This window comes from Bombina bombina, chromosome 6 (genome assembly GCF_027579735.1).
Source record: "Bombina bombina isolate aBomBom1 chromosome 6, aBomBom1.pri, whole genome shotgun sequence".
In the NCBI taxonomy this organism is placed as follows: domain Eukaryota; kingdom Metazoa; phylum Chordata; class Amphibia; order Anura; family Bombinatoridae; genus Bombina; species Bombina bombina.
This window is the reverse complement of record NC_069504.1, coordinates 542861195-542883613: the sequence shown is the minus strand read 5'-3', so window position 1 is coordinate 542883613 and position 22419 is coordinate 542861195. Positions and strand designations below refer to the sequence as shown.

Sequence of the window (22419 nt, the reverse complement as noted above, 5' to 3'; positions counted from 1 at the left end):
CTCTTGTAAGGTGTATCCAGTCCACGGATCATCCATTACTTGTGGGATACCAATACCAAAGCTAAAGTACACGGATGAAGGGAGGGACAAGGCAGGTACTTAAACGGAAGGTACCACTGCCTGTAAAACCTTTCTCCCAAAAATAGCCTCCAAAGAAGCAAAAGTATCAAATTTGTAAAATTTTGAAAAAGTATGAAGCGAAGACCAAGTCGCCGCCTTGCAAATCTGTTCAACAGACTCATTTTTAAAGGCCCAGGTGGAAGCCACAGCTCTAGTGGAATGAGCTGTAATCCTTTCAGGAGGCTGCTGTCCAGCAGTCTCATAGGATAAGCGGATTATGCTTCTTAGCCAAAAAGAAAGAGAGGTTGCCGAAGCCTTTTGACCTCTCCTCTGTCCAGAGTAAACAACAAACAAAGCAGATGTTTGTCGAAAATCTTTAGTAGCTGGTAAGTAAAACTTTAAAGCACGAACCACGTCCAGATTATGTAATAGACGTTCCTTCTTTGAAGATGGATTAGGACACAAGGATGGAATAACAATCTCTTGATTGAAATTCTTGTTAGATACCACCTTAGGTAAAAACCCAGGTTTGGTACGCAGGACTACCTTATCCGTATGGAAAATCAGATAAGGAGAATCACATTGTAAGGCAGATAACTCGGAGACACTACGAGCCGAGGAAAGAGCTACCAAAAAAAGAACTTTCCAAGATAAAAGTTGGATATCTATGGAATGAAGAGGTTCAAATGGAACTCCTTGAAGAACCTTAAGAACAAAATTTAAGCTCCATGGCGTAGCAACAGGTTTAAACACAGGCTTGATTCTAACTAAAGCCTGACAACATGCTGAACGTCTGGAACATCTGCCAGACGCTTGTGCAAAAGAATAGACAGAACAGAAATCTGTCCCTTTAAGGAACTAGCTGACAATCCTTTTTCCAAACCTTCTTGGAGAAAGGATAATATCCTGGGAATCCTGACTTTACTCCATGAGTAACCCTTGGATTCACACCAATAAAGATATTTACGCCATATTTTATGATAAATTTTCCTGGTGACAGGCTTTCGTGCCTGTATTAAGGTATCAATGACTGACTCGGAGAAGCCACGCCTTGATAAAATCAAGCGTTCAATCTCCATGCAGTCAGTCTCAGAGAAATTAGATTTGGATGGTGGAAAGGACCCTGAAGTAGAAGGTCCTGTCTCAGAGGCAGAGTCCATGGTGGAAAGGATGACATGTCCACTAGATCTGCATACCAGGTCCTGCGTGGCCACGCAGGCGCTATTAAAATCACAGATGCTCTCTCCTGCTTGATCTTGGCAATCAGTCGAGGGAGCAGAGGAAACGGTGGAAACACATAAGCCAGTTTGAAAGACCAGGGCGCTGCTAGAGCATCCATCAGCGTCGCCTTGGGGTCCCTGGACCCGTAACAAGGAAGCTTGGCGTTCTGTCGAGACGCCATGAGATCCAGTTCTGGTTTGCCCCAGCGATGAATCACTTGTGCAAACACCTCCGGATGGAGTTCCCACTCCCCCGGATGAAAAGTCTGACGACTTAGAAAATCCGCCTCCCAGTTTTCTACACCTGGGATATGGATAGCTGATAGGTGGCAAGAGTGAATCTCCGCCTAGCGAATTATCTTTGAGACTTCTAACATCGCTAGGGAACTTCATGTTCCCCCTTGATGGTTGATGTAAGCCACAGTCGTGATGTTGTCCGACTGAAATCTGATGTACCTCAGAGTTGCTAACTGAGGCCAAGCTTGAAGAGCATTGAATATCGCTCTCAATTCCAGAATATTTATTGGAAGGAGAGACTCCTCCTGAGTCCACGATCCTTGAGCCTTCAGGGAGTTCCAGACTGCACCCCAACCTAGAAGGTTGGCATCTGTCGTCACAATTGTCCAATCTGGCCTGCGAAAGGTCATACCTTTGGACAGATGGACCCGAGATAGCCACCAGAGAAGAGAATCCCTGGTCTCTTGATCCAGATTTAGTAGAGGGGACAAATCTGTGTAATCCCCGTTCCACTGACTGAGCATGCATAGTTGCAGCGGTCTGAGATGTAAGCGTGCAAACGGCACTATGTCCATTGCCGCTACCATTAAACCGATTACTTCCATGCACTGAGCCACCGAAGGGCACGGAATGGAATGAAGGATACGGCAGGAATTTAGAAGCTTTGATAACCTGGACTCCGTCAGGTAAATTTTCATTTCTATAGACTCTATCAGAGTCCCTAGGAAGGAAACTCTTGTGAGTGGGGATAGAGAACTCTTTTCCTCGTTCACTTTCCACCCATGCGACCTCAGAAATGCCAGTACTATGTCCGTATGAGACTTGGCAATTTGGAAGTTTGACGCCTGTATCAGGATGTCGTCTAAATAAGGGGCCACTGATATGCCCCGCGGCCTTAGGACCGCCAGAAGCGACCCTAGAACCTTCGTGAAGATTCTTGGGGCTCTGGCTAATCCAAAGGGAAGAGCTACAAACTGGTAATGCCTGCCCAGATAGGCAAACCTGAGAAACCGATGATGATCTTTGTGTATCGGAATGTGAAGATAAGCATCCTTTAGATCCACTGTAGTCATATATTGACCCTCCTGGATCATAGGTAGGATGGTACGAATAGTTTCCATCTTGAATGATGGAACTCTGAGGAATTTGTTTAAGATCTTTAGTTCCAAAATTGGTCTGAAGGTTCCCTCTTTTTTGGGAACCACAAACAGATTTGAGTAAAAACCCTGTCCTTGTTGCTCTTTTGGAACTGGATGAATCACTCCCATAACTAGGAGGTCTCGTACACAGTGTAAGAATGCCTCTTCTCTTTATCTGGTTTGCAGATAATTGAGAAAGGTCAAATCTCCCTTTTGGGGGAGAAGCTTGGAAGTCCAGAAGATATCCCTGGGATATAATTTCCAACGCCCAGGGATCCTGAACATCTCTTGCCCACGCCTGGGCGAAGAGTGAAAGTCTGCCCCCCACTAGATCCGTTACCGGATAGGGGGCCATTCCTTCATGCTGTCTTAGAGTCAGCAGCAGGTTTTTTGGCCTGCTTACCTTTGTTCCAGGTCTGGTTTGGCCTCCAGACTGTCTTGGACTGGGCAACAGTTCCCTCTTTTTTCGCATTAGAGGAAGTTGATGCCGCACCTGCCTTGAAGTTTCGAAAGGCACGAAAAGACTGTTTGGCCCTGGATTTGGACCTGTCCTGAGGAAGGGCATGACCTTTTCCTCCAGTGATATCAGCAATAATCTCCTTCAAACCAGGCCCGAATAGGGTCTGCCCCTTGAAGGGAATGTTAAGCAGCTTAGATTTTGAAGTCACGTCAGCTGACCATGATTTAAGCCATAGCGCCCTGCGCGCCTGTATAGCAAAACCAGAATTCTTAGCCGTTAGTTTAGTCAAATGAACAATGGCATCAGAAACAAAAGAATTGGCTAGCTTAAGTGCTCTAAGTTTGCCAAGTATGTCATCCAATGGAGTCGCTACCTGTAAAGCCTCTTCCAGAGACTCAAACCAGAACGCCGCAGCAACAGTGACAGGAGCAATGCATGCAAGGGGCTGTAGGATAAAACCTTGTTGAATAAACATTTTCTTAAGGTAACCTTCTAATTTTTTATCCATTGGATCTGAAAAAGCACAACTGTCCTCGACAGGGATAGTAGTACGCTTTGCTAGAGTAGAAACTGCTCCCTCCACCTTAGGGACTGTCTGCCATAAGTCCCGTATGGTGGCGTCTATAGGAAACATTTTTCTAAAAATAGGAGGGGTAGAGAATGGCACACCTGGTCTATCCCATTCCTTAGTAATAATTTCTGTAAACCTTTTAGGTATTGGAAAAACATCAGTACACACCGGCACTGCATAGTATTTATCCAGTCTACACAATTTCTCTGGCACTGCAATTGTGTCACAGTCATTCAGAGCAGCTAAAACCTCCTTGAGTAATACGCGGAGGTGTTCAAGCTTAAATTTAAATGTAGAAATATTAGAATCAGGTATCTTTCCTGAGCCAGAAACATCACCCACAGACTGAAGTTCTCCTTCCTCAGCTTCAGGATATTGTGAGGCAGTATCAGACATGGTTCTTAAAGCGTCAGTATGCTCTGCATTTCATCTAACCCCAGAGCTATCTCACTTACCTCTAAATTCAGGTAGTCTGGCTAATACCGCTGACAGTGTATTATCCATGACTGCCTCCATGTCTTGTAAAGTAAACGCTATGGGTGCCCTAGATGTACTTGGCGTCATTTGAGCGTGAGTCCCTTGAGCGGGAGTCAAAGGATCTGACACGTGGGGAGAGTTAGTCGGCATAACTTCCCCCTCGTTAGATTCCTCTGGTGATAAATTTTTTAAAGACAGAATATGATCTTTATTGCTTAAAGTGAAATCAGTACAATTGATACACATTCTAAGAGAGGGTTCCACCATGGCTTTTAAACATAATGAACAAGGAGTTTCCTCTATGTCAGACATGTTTGTACAGACTAGCAATGAGACTAGCAAGCTTGGAAAACACTTTAAATCAAGTTAACAAGCAAATATAAAAAACGGTACTGTGCCTTTAAGAGAAACAAATTTTGTCAAAATTTGAAAAACAGTGAAAAAAGGCAGTAAATCAAACGAAATGTTTACAGTGTATGTAATAGGCTAACAGAGCATTGCACCCACTTGCAAATGGATGATTAACCCCTTAGTTCAAAAAACGGATAAAAAAAAACGACAGACGTTTTTTTAACAGTCACAACCAACTGCCACAGCTCTGCTGTGGCTCCTACCTTCCCCAATAAACGACTTTAGGCCCTTTAGAGATGTCCTGTAGCATTCAGGGAACTTCTGAGGAAAACTTGATGTCTCAGTCTGTAATTTTAACTGCGCAAAAAAGCGCTAAAATAGGCCCCTCCCACTCATACTACAACAGTGGAAAGCCTCAGGAAACTGTTTCTAGGCAAAAATAAAGCCAGCCATGTGGAAAAAATTAGGCCCCAATAAAGTTTTATCACCAAGCATATATAAAAAACGATTAAACATGCCAGCAAACGTTTTATATAGCATTTTTATAAGGGTATTACCCCTGAGAGTAAGCATGATACCAGTCGTTATTAAATCACTGTATTCAGGCTTAACTTACATTTATGCGGTATCAGCAGCATTTTCTAGCATTTCCAATTCTAGAAAAAATTGTAACTGCACATACCTCATAGCAGAGTAAACTGCACGCCATTCTCCCTCTGAAGTTACCTCTCTCCTCAGACATATGTGAGAACAGCAATGGATCTTAGTTACAACCTGCTAAGATCATAGAAAACTCAGGCAGATTCTTCTTCTATCTCTGCCTGAGATAAAATAGTACAACTCCGGTACCATTTAAAAATAACAAACTTTTGATTTGAAGAAAATAAACTAACTATTTTTCACCACTCTCTCTTACTACCTCCATGCGCGTTGAGAGTTGCAAGAGAATGACTGGATATGGTAGTGAGGGGAGGAGCTATATAACAGCTCTGCTGTGGGTGTCCTCTTGCAACTTCCTGTTGGGAATGAGAATATCCCACAAGTAATGGATGATCCGTGGACTGGATACACCTTACAAGAGAACTATTGTCTGCATTTGAAAGTTTATCATGACAACTAACGCAAACTACAGCCGGAGGAACAGTTACCACAAGTTTACAACAAATGCACTTAGCTTTGGTAGAACCGACATCAGGCAGCAGGATTCCAATAGTAGATTCTGAGACAGGGTCAGATTGAGACATCTTGCAATATGTAATAGAAAAAATAACATATAAAGCAAAATTATCAATTTCCTTATATGACAGTTTCAGGAATGGGAAAAAATGCAAACAAAAAAAGCCTCTAGAAACCAGAAGCAAAAAGTAATAGACTTAAATAATGTCAAAAATCTGGCGCCAAGTATGACGCCCACATCTGACAAAATATTTTTTGGCACCAAGAACGTCTGCAACAAACACGAGCATCATAGATGACGCAACTACGTGAAAACGCTCGGCGCCAATTATGACACCGGAAATGACGAAAATACGTCAACAAACGTAATTCTCACGCCAAAAAAGTCTTGCGCCAAGAATGGCCCAATAAATTATAGCATTTTGCGCTCCCGCGAGCCTAACAGCCCGCAATTTAGAAAAGAGAGTCAATTTGAAAATTTCCGGTAAGATTTTTTTTTTTTTTTTATATGCATTTCCCAAAATGAAACTGACAGTCTGAAAGAAGGAAATATACTGATTAACCTGAATCATGGCAAATATAAGTACAAAACATATATTTAGAACTTTACATATAAAGTGCCAAACCATAGCTGAGAGTGTCTTAAATAATCACTTTTAGAGGCCCATATTTCGGTCATCCCCAAACCTGGGAAACCAGCTACCAAACCGAAGAATTTTCGGCCAATCTCCCTAATAAATAATGACATGAAATTGCTAGCTAAAATTCTTGCCAACAGACTGAATAGGTTTTTGCCCAAGCTCATTGATAAAGATCAGGTGGGATTTATTCCTGGGCGGGAAGCCCGAGATAACACCATCAAAATTCTCCAGTTAATCAACCATGCAAAGGTCACAAACACTCCCATGGTCCTCTTTGTAAGCAATGCGGAAAAGGCCTTTGATAGGGTCCGATGGTCCTTTCTGCGTAGGGCAATGGTTCAGATGGGAATCCCAGAACCTTTTTTAAATATGACTATGGCCCTTGACTCTTTCCCAAATGCTAGAATAAGAATTAATGGTACTCTTTCCGACCACTTTACTATCAGTAACGGTACCAGGCAAGGTTGCCCTCTGTCCCCACTGCTTTTCGCCATTTCTATGGAAGTACTAGCACAAAAAGTGTGAAATAATACGCAAATAAAGGGGATTACGGTAGGAGATAGGGTACACAAACAAGCTCTTTATGCAGATGATTCCCTGTTCTCTCTTACAGAGGCTGATGCCTCTATCCTGGAACTCCTTTCCGAATTGGACCGATTTGGTATGGCCTCAAATTTTAAATTAAACATCACTAAATCTGAACTATTGAACATAAACACCTCCCCTGAGGCTATACAGCAATTAAGAAACACTTCTGCCATTCCCATAGCACAGAAAAAAATGAAATACCTGGGGATATTTCTAACCCCTTCCCCACAGGATTTATTTAAATTTAACTACAACATATTAAAAAATGACATAATACTAGATCTCTCGGTTTGGAAAAACAAGCATATTTCATGGCTCGGCAGAGTAGGGGTTTTCAAGATGAATGTACTACCGAGGATTTTGTACTTGCTACAGACATTACCTATTCATCTCCCAATAGGGTACCTAAATCAGATACAGGGGGCCTTTGAACAGTACATATGGGCAGGGTCTAAGCCTAGGGTACCCAAAAAAACATGTAACTTCCTAGGGATTGCAGAGGACTGGGAGTTCCAAATCTGTTGGCATACAAACAAGCAATTACATTACAGCATATAGCTGAATGGTCCCACAACACCAATAATAAAAGCATGGATACAAATTGATAGGCAAATTTTTAAATTGAATAATGTTGCAACAATAGCATGGACCCTGTCTCAAAAGAGAACTAAGACATTACAGCTATATCATATCACAGCAGGTATATTATCAGACTGGGACAGGATCTTGACTTCTACCACACACATTTCCACCATTCCCGCACACACTCTCTCCACTCATTGAGCATACACACCTGCCTTACCAGCATCTAGGCTCATATGTAGCACAACCTTACAACCTCAAAACAGGCTCTATACAGTTTGCCACAGAAAACGGTTTATTCAAAAAGCAAGTCGCTCTAGCAGAAGCCCATGGGGAGATTTTCTCCTCATGGCTTCATTACCACCAATTGTGACACTTTATCTCTCACCACAAACAAAAAAGAGAGTTAGGAAGAGCTAGTACAGCTTTCGAGAAGATATGTATTCAACTAACACCTCCATCTCACCTATTCTCCAAACGTTATAAAATATTAAATTGTCCTGATACATCGGTTCTCCCGTCCTACACATATTCATGGAACAGGGAACTCTGTCAAGACCTTGATGCAGAGACTTGGTCCAAAGCCTTTCATTTAATTAAAAAATTCTCTGTTTCGGCAGTGGTGCAGGAAATCCACTTGAAGCTTTCTTGCCGTTGGTACTCAACCCCCTCCCGACTCCACAAGATATTCCCCTCACTCAATAGCATGTGTTGGAGAGGTTGTGGCGAAGAAGGTACTCTTCTCCATATATGGTGGTCATGTCCCAAACTGGAACAGTTTTGGAGAGACACATTCTCAGCTATCTCTGACATAATCTCAACTCAAATTCCCCCCCAGCCCGAACGTTATCTTGTTTCTTTCCCTGCCCAAGTTGACAGGGCTAGGCAAACAACCATTGTTACTGATTATGATTACGGCCGCCAAAAAACTTATTCCTAAATATTGGAAATCCAAAACAATACCTTCTACAGATGAGTGGAGATCTATGGTCTCTGACCTTCTGTCCCTGGAGAGATACCACTATCTAAAAACACACAGATTGGAAATCTAAGAATTTATGAAAGCAATATGGAACAAAACAATTTGAGCTCTCTAGCACATTATTCTGACCCCCCCGGCATGACGACAGTTCTTTCCCTTTATATCTCCCCCTACCTCCCCCTCATTTTGTTTTCTTCTCTCTCCCTCTCTCTCTTACTTTTCTCTACCTACCCTCTTCTTTCAGATTTTTATGATGATTCCTTCCTTCTTTCCTTTCTTTGGAAGACTATTGGTATACATATACAAAAAATATAAAAGATTCATTAAAAATTGCTACGCCCTTAAAGAAAAAGAATCTAATGTTGCTCTCTATGATGTAAATTAATAGGTTCCCTTATTTTTCCATTTGTGTTTGGTGATGACAATATTCTTCTTTTTATGTTAACAAAGCTGTAAATTGTTGCACAGAATGTACACTATGATAATGATTCATAACTCTTGCAATGATATTTGTGTAACGTTTATCATTGTTGTCATCCTGAATTTCTCAATAAAAATTTATTTAAAAAAAATAAATAAATAAAATAAAACCTTAGGAAGAAAATGTAACTAGGCTCGAAGAACAGCCTTATTATAGAGGAAACCCCAATAAGTAGTACGTGCAACACAGAGACTATGGCACATAGAAGCAATCTACAGATGGAGTAGATCATTGAAGATAAAATTCAAAGACCACCTCCTGCACAGGTACAAAAGAAGCCAGATGGAACCCCCTAAAAAAAAGATCTAAGCTCCAAGAAGGAGCCTCAGATTGACTCACGGCCTGAACGCAGTCAGGGCCCTAGAAAAAAAAAACTGAACGCCCGGAAGCTCAATGAGCAGAACAAACAGGGCCCAGAAACTGTCCCAACAAGTAACTAGCTAGGAAGGCCCCTCTCCAGATCATCCTGGAGGTAAAGGAACCCTGGCAAGTCAGATAGAGTGCCAGGATGAATCAATCTCTTCCCGACAAAAGGGGTTCTCCACACCTGTGTAGATGATGAGGAACCAGCTACACGCTGAAGGAGAGGACCGTAACCTCTCAGAAAAAAAACTCTCTCGGCTAAGACCAAGCGACTTCCCGCAGTTCGCCTCAGAAGGATAAGATTCAATGATGCAAAGGGGCCTTGACTCCTGCGACATGTAATCCCCATGGAGGCAAATCCCCTAAACCATGAATATGATCTTGTGGACACAAAATGAGCAATCAATCTCCCCGACGCCTGCGCCTGCTAGGATCAAGCCATCACTCGAGAAAGTGATATGGCAGAAGAAGAAAAAGGTTGTACTGGACCTCCAAAGCACCGCTAAGGATCCATTAGCTCTGCCTGAGGATCCTGGAACCCCGACCCTGGGATAGGTATGGACGTCCTGAGATTCTTGATCGGCGTCCCCATTCAGATACAAACATCTGAAAATCCTTTGAATAGAGACCTTACCCCCAGATCAAGGAAATGATTGTAGGGAACATCCGTCCCTGAAGATCACACTCAGAGTGGATTGCTGATAACGAGCAATAGTGGGCCTCGCCCACCAACAAACTCAAGATACTACCCTCTATGCAGGGGAATCTCTTTCTCATTAAGAGATCTAAGCCAGTGAGAGAAAAAAAAAAGGCCGACTAGAATCCATACATTGTGATGAACCCAGAAAACCAAACCCTCAGAACAAAATGCTTGCCTGAGGAACCAAAAGAAGAAATCGGGAGGGAATCTCCTGAATCCACGGTCCCCCAAACTGACAGGCTAGCGATTTAAGTCAAAACTGTCTCGGGAGAGCTAAGAGAAATGTCCCTCAGGACAGGGAGATCTGTACAAAACACTGGAGAGCGATTCTCCCAACCAGTATTCCTGGTAAATCTGATAAGACAGATTCAAAACAGTGCCATGCCGATATCTCGGCCTCGGCTGAGACCTGTCAAAGGAAAGAAACCCAAGAAGGGTCCTAGGACAAAAAACAACACCCTTCACCACAGAGCCAGCAATGGTCTGAAGGGGGTCTGGAGGGCACAACCCGATGAAGTAAACTCTAACTTCACAAGATCTAAGGCAAAATCTTCCTGTCTGTAAAGACCAATTTAGGGATCCACCTGGCGCCTATACCAGAGAACTCCGGTCTAGATCCATCTCTGAGGATCGAAGAAGACAGATGAGAAACCCTAAAAGTCTTCTAACAAACGATGGTAAGTAAACCAGAATCTCCAAGACCAGTGAACTACTGATAAAACTAGAATTAGGATCCTGCCAAATTAAACCCCAGATCCCCCCCCCTCCCAAAAAAAAAAAAAGGAAGAGACGGTCCATAAGAACCGGACTTTACCCAAAAGGAATGAAAAAACATAATTTATGCTTACCTGATAAATTTATTTATTTCCGGATATGTTAAGTCCACGGAATCATCAGTTACTAGTGGGAATATCACTCCTGGCCAGCAGGAGGAGGCGAAGAGCACCACAGCAAAGCTGCTATATATGTCACTTCCCTTACCCATAACCTCCTGTCATTCAGCCAGGGAAAATGGAAAAAGAAGATAACACAAAGGTGTAGAGGTGCCTGAGGTTTTAGTTAAAAATAACTGTCTTAAAATAAAGGGTGGGCCGTGGACTCACCATATATGGAAAGAAATACGTTTATCAGGTAAGCATAAATTATGTTTTCTTTCTTAAGATATGGTGAGTTCACGGAATCATCAATTACTAGTGGGAACCAATACCCAAGCTAGTGGACACAGATTAGGGAGGGACAAGACAGGTAACCTAAACAGAAGGCACCACTGCATGAAGAACCTTTTTCCCAAAAGAAGCCTCAGCTAAGACAAAAATATCAAATATGGAAAAAGTATGCAGAGAGGACTAAAGTTGCAGCCTTGCAAATCTGTTCTACAGAAACTTCCTTCTTGAAAGCCCAAGAAGAAGGGACAGCCCTAGTGAAATGAGCTGAAATTCTATCAGAAGGCTGCTGTCCAGCAGTCTCATAAACCAAACGCATTATACTACTCAACCAAAGAGAAAGAGAAGTAGCTGAAGCTTTCTGACCTTTATGTTTCCCAGAGAAACAAAAGCAAACTGGCAACAATCCTTAGTCGCCTGTAGATAGACAATAAAAGCACGCACAACATCAAAGTTGTGCAAAAAACGTTCCTTATGAGAAGAAAGATAAGGACACAGAGAAGGAAAAATTTTTTCTGATTAATATATCTATCCGAAAACACTTAGGAAGAAAATCTAACTAGTATGAATAACCGCCTTAACTGCATGAAAGATAAGATAAGGCGAATCACACTGCAAAACTAAGAGCTCCGAGACTCTCCAAGACGAAAAGATAGCAATGGGAAAAAAAAAACTTCCAAGATAACAACTTAATATCTATGGAAAGTAAAGGCTCAAACAGAGCCTACTGCAAAACTTTAAGAACAAGGGTAAAACCCTAAGGGGGAGCAACCGACTTAAACACAGGCCTGATGTAGACCAGTGCCTGACAAAAAGATTGCACATCTGGCACGTCCACCAGATGCTTATGTAGCAAAAAAGACAATGCAAAAAACTGACCCTTCAGGGTACTGACTGACAGACCCTGGAGAAAGGATAAAAAATTAAGAAATACCCAGACAAAAATTCAGACAAAACTAAGCGTCCAATCTTCAAGCAGTCAGCTTCAGAGATTTAGATGAAGGAAAAGACCAAGAATCAGAAGTCCTTCCTCAGAGGTAGTCTCCAAGGTGGAGAGACGACATTTCCACTAGGTCTGCATACCAGAAATCTGCCCATGGGAAGAAAACTTAGATTGGACTCGAAAAGGCATGACCCAAACAAAGTATCATCCTTAAAAGGAGACACTAGAAGCGTGTATTTGGAGAAAACAGAAAGAATTGAATCTGCAACTGCAGAACTATAAAGCCTAGGCTGTACCACTAAACCACAGGTAGGCTTCTCAGCTGACCAATGACCATAGGTTTTAGCCACAATGCCCGGCGGCTAGTACAGCAAGTCTAATAAGACAAGACATTGCTCTAAATGAACAATTAAACCTCCAGCTTCTTACCTATGTCAGAAAGAAAACTAGATTATCTCCACAGATATCTAAGCTCTCTGATTAAAAGTAGATAGTTCCCTTCTACTACGTACACTGTGCATTTAAAGAGAGATAGCGACAGGAAATCCTAAAAAGGACGTGAGACAGGGAGAAATATCCCCAGATTCTCTATAACAATCCTGTGAACATCTCACAGCACATCTAGAACCCTTCCAGAGATTAAAGAAAAATATAGAACTGATAAAGTTCACAAAACTAAATTATGTTTTTCTATTCCATTTTCAGGATATTTTTTTGTTTAGAGGTCTTGGTTGTTGTAGAAACTCTTTTAAAGAAACAGTAAGTAAGGTTTCTGATCCTGAAGTGGCTAATCAAAGTATTTCCTCTCAGAAGTCTGAGGATGAAGATTCTTAGGGCGCATCTGAGGGTGAAATTTCGGATACAGGCAGTATAATTCCTTCTTCTGGTTTGCTGCAATATATATATATATATATATATATATATATATATATATATATATAAATCAGGAGACAGCACTCACTGGTCTTGACAATACTGGATTTATTCAGTGACGTTTCGGGGAATACACCCCTTCATCAGACCCTATATGTATAAAAATTCATTAAAATTATGGGGGGAAATAAAAAACTGAAATTAAAATCCTCCATGTCTCAAAATTAAATCAATGTAAATATTTGCATAGGAAATTTGCACATCTAGGCAATATTCCCCGCTTGCTTTTTCCCAGAAATACCTCATATACAATGTTACCAATGCAAAAGAGAATTCTGGGTAAGATATGCAAATTCTCAGTTTTTTTGCTTCAAAATACTGTTTTAACACAGCTAACCTTTTAACAGGATTATTGCAGCAAACCAGAAATCACTCACTAGACAGCCTGTTTCGTTCTTTTTGGAACTCATCAGTAGGAGTAGGCAAGATTCTAAGATGTGCTAATTTCCTATGCAAATATTTACATTGATTTAATTTTGAGACATAGAGGATTTTAATATCTGTTTTTTATCTCCCCACATAATTTTAATGAATTTTGGTTTAACCTTGAAAATAGCTTTACCAATGCAGCAACCAGAAATCTATCTCCTACTGATAAGTTCCAAAAAGAACGAAACAGGCTGTCTAGTGAGTGATTTCTGGTTTGCTGCAATAATCCTGTTAAAAGGATAGCTGTGTTAAAACAGTATTTTGAAGCAAAAAAACTGAGAATTTGCATATCTAATTTGCATATCTTACCCAGAATTCTCTTGTGCATTTGTAACATTGTATATGAGGTATTTCTGGGAAAAAGCAAGCGGGGAATCTTGTCTAGATGTGCTAATTTTCTATGCAAATATTTACATTGATTTAATTTTGAGACATGGAGGATTTTAATTTCAGTTTTTTTATCTCCCCCCATAATTTTAATGAATTTTGGTTTAAAGGGAAAGTATACACTCATTTTCATATAACTGCATGTAATAGACACTACTATACAGAATAAGATGCACAGATACTGATATAAAAATCCAGTATAAAATGGTTTAAAAACATACTTAGAAGCTTTCAGTTTAGCTCTGGTGAAAAGGCAGTTGGAAAGCCCACTGCAAGTGGGAAATATCAGACACTCCCCCCCTCCCCATTCTTTTGCATATGAAAAGACCCTTTACACAAACAGAAGTAAGCTGGAGAAGGTAGCTGACGGTATTCAAATAAAACTTTGGGGCTTGGTTAGTAGTCTGAAAATCAGAGCAATGTTATTTAAAAATAAGCAAAATTATACATTTTTTAAAAAAAACAAACTTTATGGGCTTTATAAATAGATCATCTACAAAAGATTTATGCAAAGAAAAAATGAGTGTATAATGGCCCTTTAACCTTGAAAAACAGAATTTATGCTTACCTGATAAATTTCTTTCTCTTGTGATGTATCGAGTCCACGAATTCATCCATAATTGTGGGATATTCTCCTTCCTAACAGGAAGTGGCAAAGAGAGCACCCACAGCAGAGCTGTCTATATAGCTCCTCCCTTAGCTCCGCCCCCCAGTCATTTGACCGAGGGCTAGGAATAAAAAGGAGAAACTATAGGGTGCAGAGGTGACTGAAGTTTTTCAAATAAAAATATACTACCTGTCTTAGACAGGGCGGCCAATGGACTTGATACATCACAAGAGAAAGAAATTTATCAGGTAAGCATAAATTCTGTTTTCTCTTGTAAGATGTATCGAGTCCACGGATTCATCCATACTTGTGGGACACCAATACCAAAGCTTTAGGACACGGATGAAGGGAGGAACAAGACAGGTACCTTAAACGGAAGGCACCACTGCTTGTAGAACCTTTCTCCCAAAAATAGCCTCCGAAGAAGCAAAAGTATCGAATTTGTAAAATTTGGAAAAAGTATGAAGCGAAGACCAAGTCGCCGCCTTACAAATCTGATCAACAGAAGCCTCATTTTTAAAAGCCCATGTGGAAGCCACTGCTCTAGTAGAATGAGCAGTAATTCTTTCAGGAGGCTGCTGTCCAGCAGTCTCATAAGCCAAACGGATGATGCTTTTCAGCCAAAAGGAAAGAGAGGTAGCCGTAGCCTTTTAACCTCTCTGTTTACCAGAATAAACAACAAACAATGAAGATGTTTGACGGAAATCTTTGGTTGCTTGCAAGTATAATTTTAAAGCTTGAACCACATCAAGATTGTGCAACAGACGTTCCTTCTTTGAAGAAGGATTAGGACACAGTGAAGGAACAACAATTTCCTGATTGATATTCCTATTAGAAACAACCTTAGGAAGGAATCCAGGTTTGGTACGTAAAACCACCTTATCTGCATGGAAAACAAGATAAGGTGAGTCACACTGTAAAGCAGATAACTCAGAAACTCTTCGAGCCGAAGAGATAGCTACTAAAAACAGAACTTTCCAAGATAGAAGCTTAATATCTATGGAATGCATAGGCTCAAACGGAACCCCTTGAAGAACTTTAAGAACTAAGTTTAAGCTCCATGGTGGAGCAACAGGTTTGAATACAGGCTTGATTCTGACTAAAGCCTGACTAAACGCTTGAACGTCTGGAACATCTGCCAGACACTTGTGTAAAAGAATAGACAATGCAGAAATCTGTCCTTTTAAGGAACTAGCTGATAATCCCTTCTCCAAACCTTCTTGGAGAAAGGACAATATTCTAGGAATCCTAATCTTACTCCATGAGTAACCCTTGGATTCACACCAATAAAAATATTTGCGCCAAATCTTATGATAGATCTTCCTGGTGACAAGCTTTCTAGCTTGAATCAGGGTATCAATGACCGACTCAGAGAAACCACGCTTTGATAGAATCAGGCGTTCAATCTCCAAGCAGTCAGACGCAGAGAAATTAGATTTGGATGCGTGAATGGACCTTGGATTAGAAGGTCCTGCCTCATTGGCAGAGTCCACGGTGGAACCGATGGCATGTCCACTAGGTCTGCATACCAAGTCCTGCGTGGCCACGCAGGTGATATCAGAATCACCGAAGCTCTCTCCTGCTTGATTCTGGCAACCAGACGTGGGAGGAGAGGAAACGGTGGAAATACATAGGCCAGATTGAAGGACCAGGGCACTGCTAGAGCATCTATCAGTACCGCTTGGGGATCCCGGGACCTGGACCCGTAACGAGGAAGTTTGGCATTCTGACGGGACACCATCAGATCCAATTCTGGTGTGCCCCATAGCTGAATCAGCTGGGCAAATACCTCCAGATGGAGCTCCCACTCCCCCGGATGAAAAGTATGACGACTTAGGAAATCCGCCTCCCAGTTCTCTACCCCTGGGATATGGATTGCTGAGAGATGGCAATAGTGATCCTCCGCCCATCGGATTATTTTGGTTACCTCCATCATCGCTAGAGAACTCAGTGTTCCTCCTTGATGATTGATATAAGCTACAGTCGTGATGTTGTCCAACTGAAATCTGATGAATTTGGCCGCAGCTAGCTGAGGCCACGCCTGAAGCGCATTGAATATCGCTCTCAGTTCTAGAATGTTTATCGGGAGGAGAGTTTCTTCCCGAGACCATAAGCCCTGTGCTTTCAGGGAGTTCCAGACTGCACCCCTGCCTAGCAGGCTGGCATCTGTTGTTACTATGAGCCACTCTGGCCTGCGGAAACACATTCCCTGAGACAGGTGGTCCTGAGACAACCACCAGAGAAGAGAGTCTCTGGTCTCCTGGTCCAGATGCAGTTGAGGAGATAAATCTGCATAATCCCCATTCCACTGATTGAGCATGCATAGTTGCAGTGGTCTGAGGTGTAGGCGGGCAAAAGGGACTATGTCCATTGCCGCTACCATGAGTCCGATTACCTCCATACACTGAGCCACTGATGGCCGTGGAATGGAGTGAAGAGCTCGGCAAGTGGTTAAGATTTTTGACTTTCTGACCTCCGTCAGAAATATTTTCATTTCTACCGAGTCTATCAGAGTCCCTAGGAAGGGAACTATTGTGAGAGGGAAGAGAGAACTCTTTTTCATGTTCACCTTCCACCCGTGAGATCTCAGAAAAGCCAACACGATGTCCGTGTGAGACTTGGCTAGCTGAAAAGTCGACGCCTGAATTAAGATGTCATCTAGATAAGGCGCCACTGCTATGCCCTGTGGTCTTAGAATCGCTAAAAGGGACCCTAGCACCTTTGTGAAAATTCTGGGAGCCGTGGCCAACCCGAAGGGAAGGGCCACGAACTGAAAATGCCTGTCCAGAAAGGTGAATCTGAGGAATTGATGATGATCTCTGTGAATAGGGATGTGTAGATACGCATCCTTTAAGTCCACGGTAGTCATATGTTGACCCTCCTGGATCAATGGCAGAATAGTCCGAATAGTCTCCATCTTGAATGATGGTACTCTGAGGAACTTGTTTAGAATTTTGAGATCCAAGATTGGTCTGCAAGTTCTCTCTTTTTTGGGAACCACAAACAGGTTTGAGTAAAACCCTGGCCCTTGTTCCGCTTTTGGAACTGGGCGGATCACTCCCATGGTATGTAGGTCTTCTACACAGCATAATAACGCCTCTCTCTTTGTCTGGTTTGCAGACAATTGAGAAGTGTGAAACCTCCCCCTTGGGGGAGAGTCTTTGAAGTCCAGAAGATATCCCTGGGACACAATTTCTAAAGCCCAGGAATCGTGGACATCTCTTGCCCAAGCCTGAGCGAAACGAGAGAGTCTGCCCCCTACTAGATCCGATCCCGGATCGGGGGCTACCCCTTCATGCTGTCTTAGAGGCAGCTGCAGGCTTCTTGGCCTGTTTACCCTTGTTCCAAGCCTGGTTAGGCCTCCAGACTGACTTGGATTGGGCAAAATTCCCCTCTTGCTTTGCAGCAGGGGAAGCTGAAGCGGGACAACCCTTGAAATTCCGAAAGGAACGAAAATTATTTTGTTTGGTCCTCAATTTATTTGTTTTATCCTGAGGGAGAGCATGGCCTTTCCCTCCAGTGATGTCTGAAATAATCTCTTTCAGTTCAGGCCCGAATAGGGTCTTTCCTTTGAAAGGGATGTTCAAAAGTTTAGATGTTGATGATACATCAGCAGACCAGGACTTAAGCCATAACGCCCTGCGTGCTAAAATGGCAAAACCTGAATTCTTTGCCGATAACTTAGCCAGTTGGAAAGTGGCATCTGTAATGAAAGAATTAGCCAACTTAAGGGCCTTAATTCTATCCATAATATCCTCTAATGGAGTCTCCATCTGAAGAGCCTCTTCTAGAGCCTCGAACCAGAAAGCAGCTGCAGTAGTTACAGGAACAATGCACACAATAGGTTGGAGGAGAAAACCTTGATGAACAAATATTTTCTTCAGGAGACCCTCTAATTTTTTATCCATAGGATCTTTGAAAGCACAACTGTCTTCGATAGGTATAGTTGTACGCTTAGATAGAGTAGAAATAGCTCCCTCCACCTTAGGAACCGTCTGCCACGAGTCCCGCATGGTGTCAGATATGGGAAACATTTTCTTAAAAACAGGAGGGGGAGCAAACGGAATACCTAGTTATCCCACTCCTTAGTAAGAATATTCACAATCCACTTAGGGACTGCAAAAACATCAGTGTAAACAGGAACATCTAAGTATTTGTCCATTTTACACATTTTTTCTGGAACCACTATGGGGTCACAATCATCTAGAGTTGCTAATACCTCCCTGAGCAATAAGCGGAGGTGTTCAAGCTTAAATTTAAAGGCCGTCATGTCAGAATCTGTCCTGAATCAGAAATTTCTCCCTCAGATAACAAATCCCTTACCCCTACTTCAGAACATTGTGAGGGTATATCAGATACGGCTACTAAAGCGTCAGACTGCTCAGGACTTGTTCTTAACCCAGAGCTGTCACGCTTTCCTTGTAAACCAGGCAGTTTAGAGAAAACCTCTGTGAGGGTTTTATTCATAACTGTGGCCATGTCTTGTAAAGTAAATTAATTTTAGCATTAAGTGCTAAAATATGCTCTTTATAATTTATAGACATATCAGTGCAAGTGGGACACATTCTAAGAGGGGGTTCCACAATGGCTTCTAAACACATTAAACAAGGATTTTCCTTGGTGTCAGACATGTTAAACAGGCTAGTAATGAAACAAGCAAGCTTGGAAAACACTTTATTTAAAGTAAATAATACTTAGAAAAAAACTGTACTGTGCCTTTAAGAGAAAAAAAGATGCACAAACTCTGCAAAACAGTGTAAAAAAGCAGTAAACTCAACGAAATTTTTACAGTAGCATCATAAAGCCTTAGTAACTTTGCACAGCTATGCAAATAAACAATTAACCCCTTAATGTAAAAACTGGATTGACAAAACGTCAAAAACCGGTAAAAAACGTTCAGCACCTTGCCACAGCTCTGCTGTGGCGCCTACCTGCCCTTTATGAACGCTTTGTGGGGAAAAAAAACTTCTTTACAGCCCTCAAACACAGTAGGAACCTCTGGAGAAGCAGCTGGATGTCTCTGAGGAAAAGAAACTGTACAACTGAGGCGCGAAAATAGGCCCCTCCCACCTCACTCGATGTCATGGGGCCTAAAAGAAACACAACAGAGTGTTTCCTAAACTAGCCATTTGGGTTAATAACCCTTAAACAAGCAACAAAGACCCCTTAAAGCCCCTCAAAAAACGTTATATTTGCAATAACAATAAAAACGTTTTTCCTTATCAGTGTTATCACCAGTAACTAATGAGCCCTTTGTGCAAGCTGGGATTCTTACTAAGTCCCTGAATACAGCTTACCCTTCCCTCATGGGAATATAGCCAGTCTTTTCTAGAATGAACACAGTCTGTCTAGAAAAAAATAGACTGAACATACCTCAAAGCAGTTTAGCCTGCAAACCGTTCCCCCAACTGATGTTTTCCTGTACTCTTCAGTCCTTGTGAGAACAGCAGTGGATTTTAGTTACAAAGTGCTAAAATCATCATCCTCCCTGCAGAAATCTTCATCTCTTTTCTGCCAGAGAGTAAATAGTATACACCGGTACTATTTAAAATAATAAACTTTTGCTTGAGAAAATAAAAACTAACATTTTTGTCACCACACTCACTTTACCCTTCCTAGCAGTTAAGCAGGCAAAGAGAATGACTGGGGGGCGGAGCTAAGGGAGGAGCTATATAGACAGCTCTGCTGTGGGTGCTCTCTTTGCCACTTCCTGTTAGGAAGGAGAATATCCCACAAGTATGGATGAATCCATGGACTCAATACATCTTACAAGAGAAATAGCTTTACCAATGCAGCAACCAGAAATCTATCTCCTACTGATAAGTTCCAAAAAGAACGAAACAGGCTATCTAGTGAGTGATTTCTGGTTTGCTGCAATAATCCTGTTAAAAGGATAGCAGTGTTAAAACAGTATTTTGAAGCAAAAAAACTGAGAATTTGCATATCTAATTTGCATATCTAATTTGCATATCATATATATATATGGTAACATTGTATATGAGGTATTTCTGGGAAAAAGCAAGCAGGGAATCTTGCCTAGATGTGTTAATTTCCTATGCAAATATTTACATTGATTTAATTTTGAAACATGGAGGATTTTAATTTCAGTTTTTTATCTCCCCATTTATTTTTTATCTCCCCATTTATCTAAAAATAAATAGAACATATTCTGCTATGTGAAGAACATTGGAATGTGAAAAATTCATATTTCATGTTGGGTTAGCACACTTGAGTAAACTTGATCGGGTTTTTCAGTGAGAGTAAGGGTGCTAGGTTTTTCCTACTTTTCACGCTCTATTAAAGTCTATGGGGGTATACGTAAAGCAGAATTAATACTACTATTGATAAAAAAACAGAGTAAGGTAAAAATGTTAAAGCGCATGTCATTTTAGTACAGTGTGCACCCTTTAATTTTGTGTAGATTGTATTTGAATAGGTAAAGCAGTTGTGATATTCTAAAAACCTCCATCTAGCAAAGTTAAAGTGCAAGCGGAAGCACTAATTTGCGCTCCAATCACCATATATAGCCCTAAACAGAATAGGATGGGGAAAAATGGAACAGAAGAAGAACAAAGCAGAACAGAGTGATAGAGAGTGATAGAGAGAGTGATAGAGAGAGTGATAGAGAGAGTGATAGAGAGAGTGATAGAGAGAGTGATAGAGAGAGTGATAGAGAGAGATAGAGAGAGATAGAGAGAAAGATAGAGAGAAAGATAGAGAGAAAGAAAGAAAGAAAGAAAGAAAGAAAGAAAGAAAGAAAGAAAGAAAGAAAGAAAGAAAGAAAGAAAGAAAGAAAGAAAGAAAGAAAGAAAGAAAGAAAGAAAGAAAGAAAGAAAGAAAGAGAGAGAGAGAGAGAGAGAGAGTGAGAGAGAGAGAAAGAAAGAGGAAAGCTCAGGAGGAAGTCATTTGATTCCATCTATACCTTGTAACATGAATGTTGTATTCTTGTAAGTAGTTTTGAAAACAGGATTATGTACTTGTCTTATATCTTTTTTGTTTTGTTTATATTATTTGTAATTTTAGGCCTAGTCTTACTATGAGTTTTTGTTTACTGATCTAATAATAAAATTCCTTTCTAATGCACCCAGCACTAGAATCTACATTTATTATGAAGGTTTATATAATTAAAGATGGTTGATTGGTAAAAAAAAAGGGTTAATGAAGTCTGGGATTCTTAAATCTATCCCCTAAATTATATCTTAACTATCTTCTATATTTTCCCAGAATAAGCTAGCTTTATATTGCCCTACACTTACAAGTACTGTTCTCCTAACCAATAGCCATATGAGTATATTGTACATGATTATATTTATATCTGTATGACTTATTGTCTTTTTTGTTTTATTTACAAACAACCAATTGATAAATGACTCATGATGTATGTATTGTGTACATAGCTAAATTGTCACAGAAGTAATATTTATTTGTGAAACCTTCATAATTGATATAAATTAATAATAGTATTGTTAACCTCCAAAAAGTATATAATTAATGTAATGAAAAGCTAAAAGAAAAAGCTTCATTAATACAAATTTTAGCCAATAAAACACACTTTTACTTTGAAAATAAAATGTTTTTTAAAAAAAGGTTCATAAATAATTTTTAATTTTAAACAATATTAGCGAAACCTAAAAGAAAGAAAATGACAAATGTAAATAATAAGATTCAGTGATTTGTTGCGAAAGAGATGGACAAAGTAATAAGTGATCAAATTCAAATAACTTACAGACGATTCAGGATCAGATAGTTCGTCCAGCAGCTTTCGAGCATCAACCACTGCTTGATACAATCTCAGATTTGTGCCATCAGAAGCCACAAAGCAGGCACTAGCAGAGTTGCAGTATGTACCTGAAGAAAATATTTCACCTCTTAATAAAATAAATTATCTACAAATTATGTGCTAAGCTATAAAATACATTTAAGAGCACC

At 40.8% G+C, this 22419-nt stretch overlaps 1 protein-coding gene across 2 annotated transcripts in view; it reads right to left on the bottom strand.

The window, feature by feature from the left end:
- DMXL2 (Dmx like 2) overlaps positions 1-22419 on the bottom strand; it is a 641271-nt gene that overhangs the window by 334456 nt on the left and 284396 nt on the right. For both annotated transcript variants that reach the window (XM_053717470.1, XM_053717469.1), the window contains exon 13: positions 22217-22338. In XM_053717470.1, the coding sequence (XP_053573445.1) occupies positions 22217-22338 (122 nt within the window). The remainder of the gene's footprint in view (positions 1-22216; positions 22339-22419) is intronic.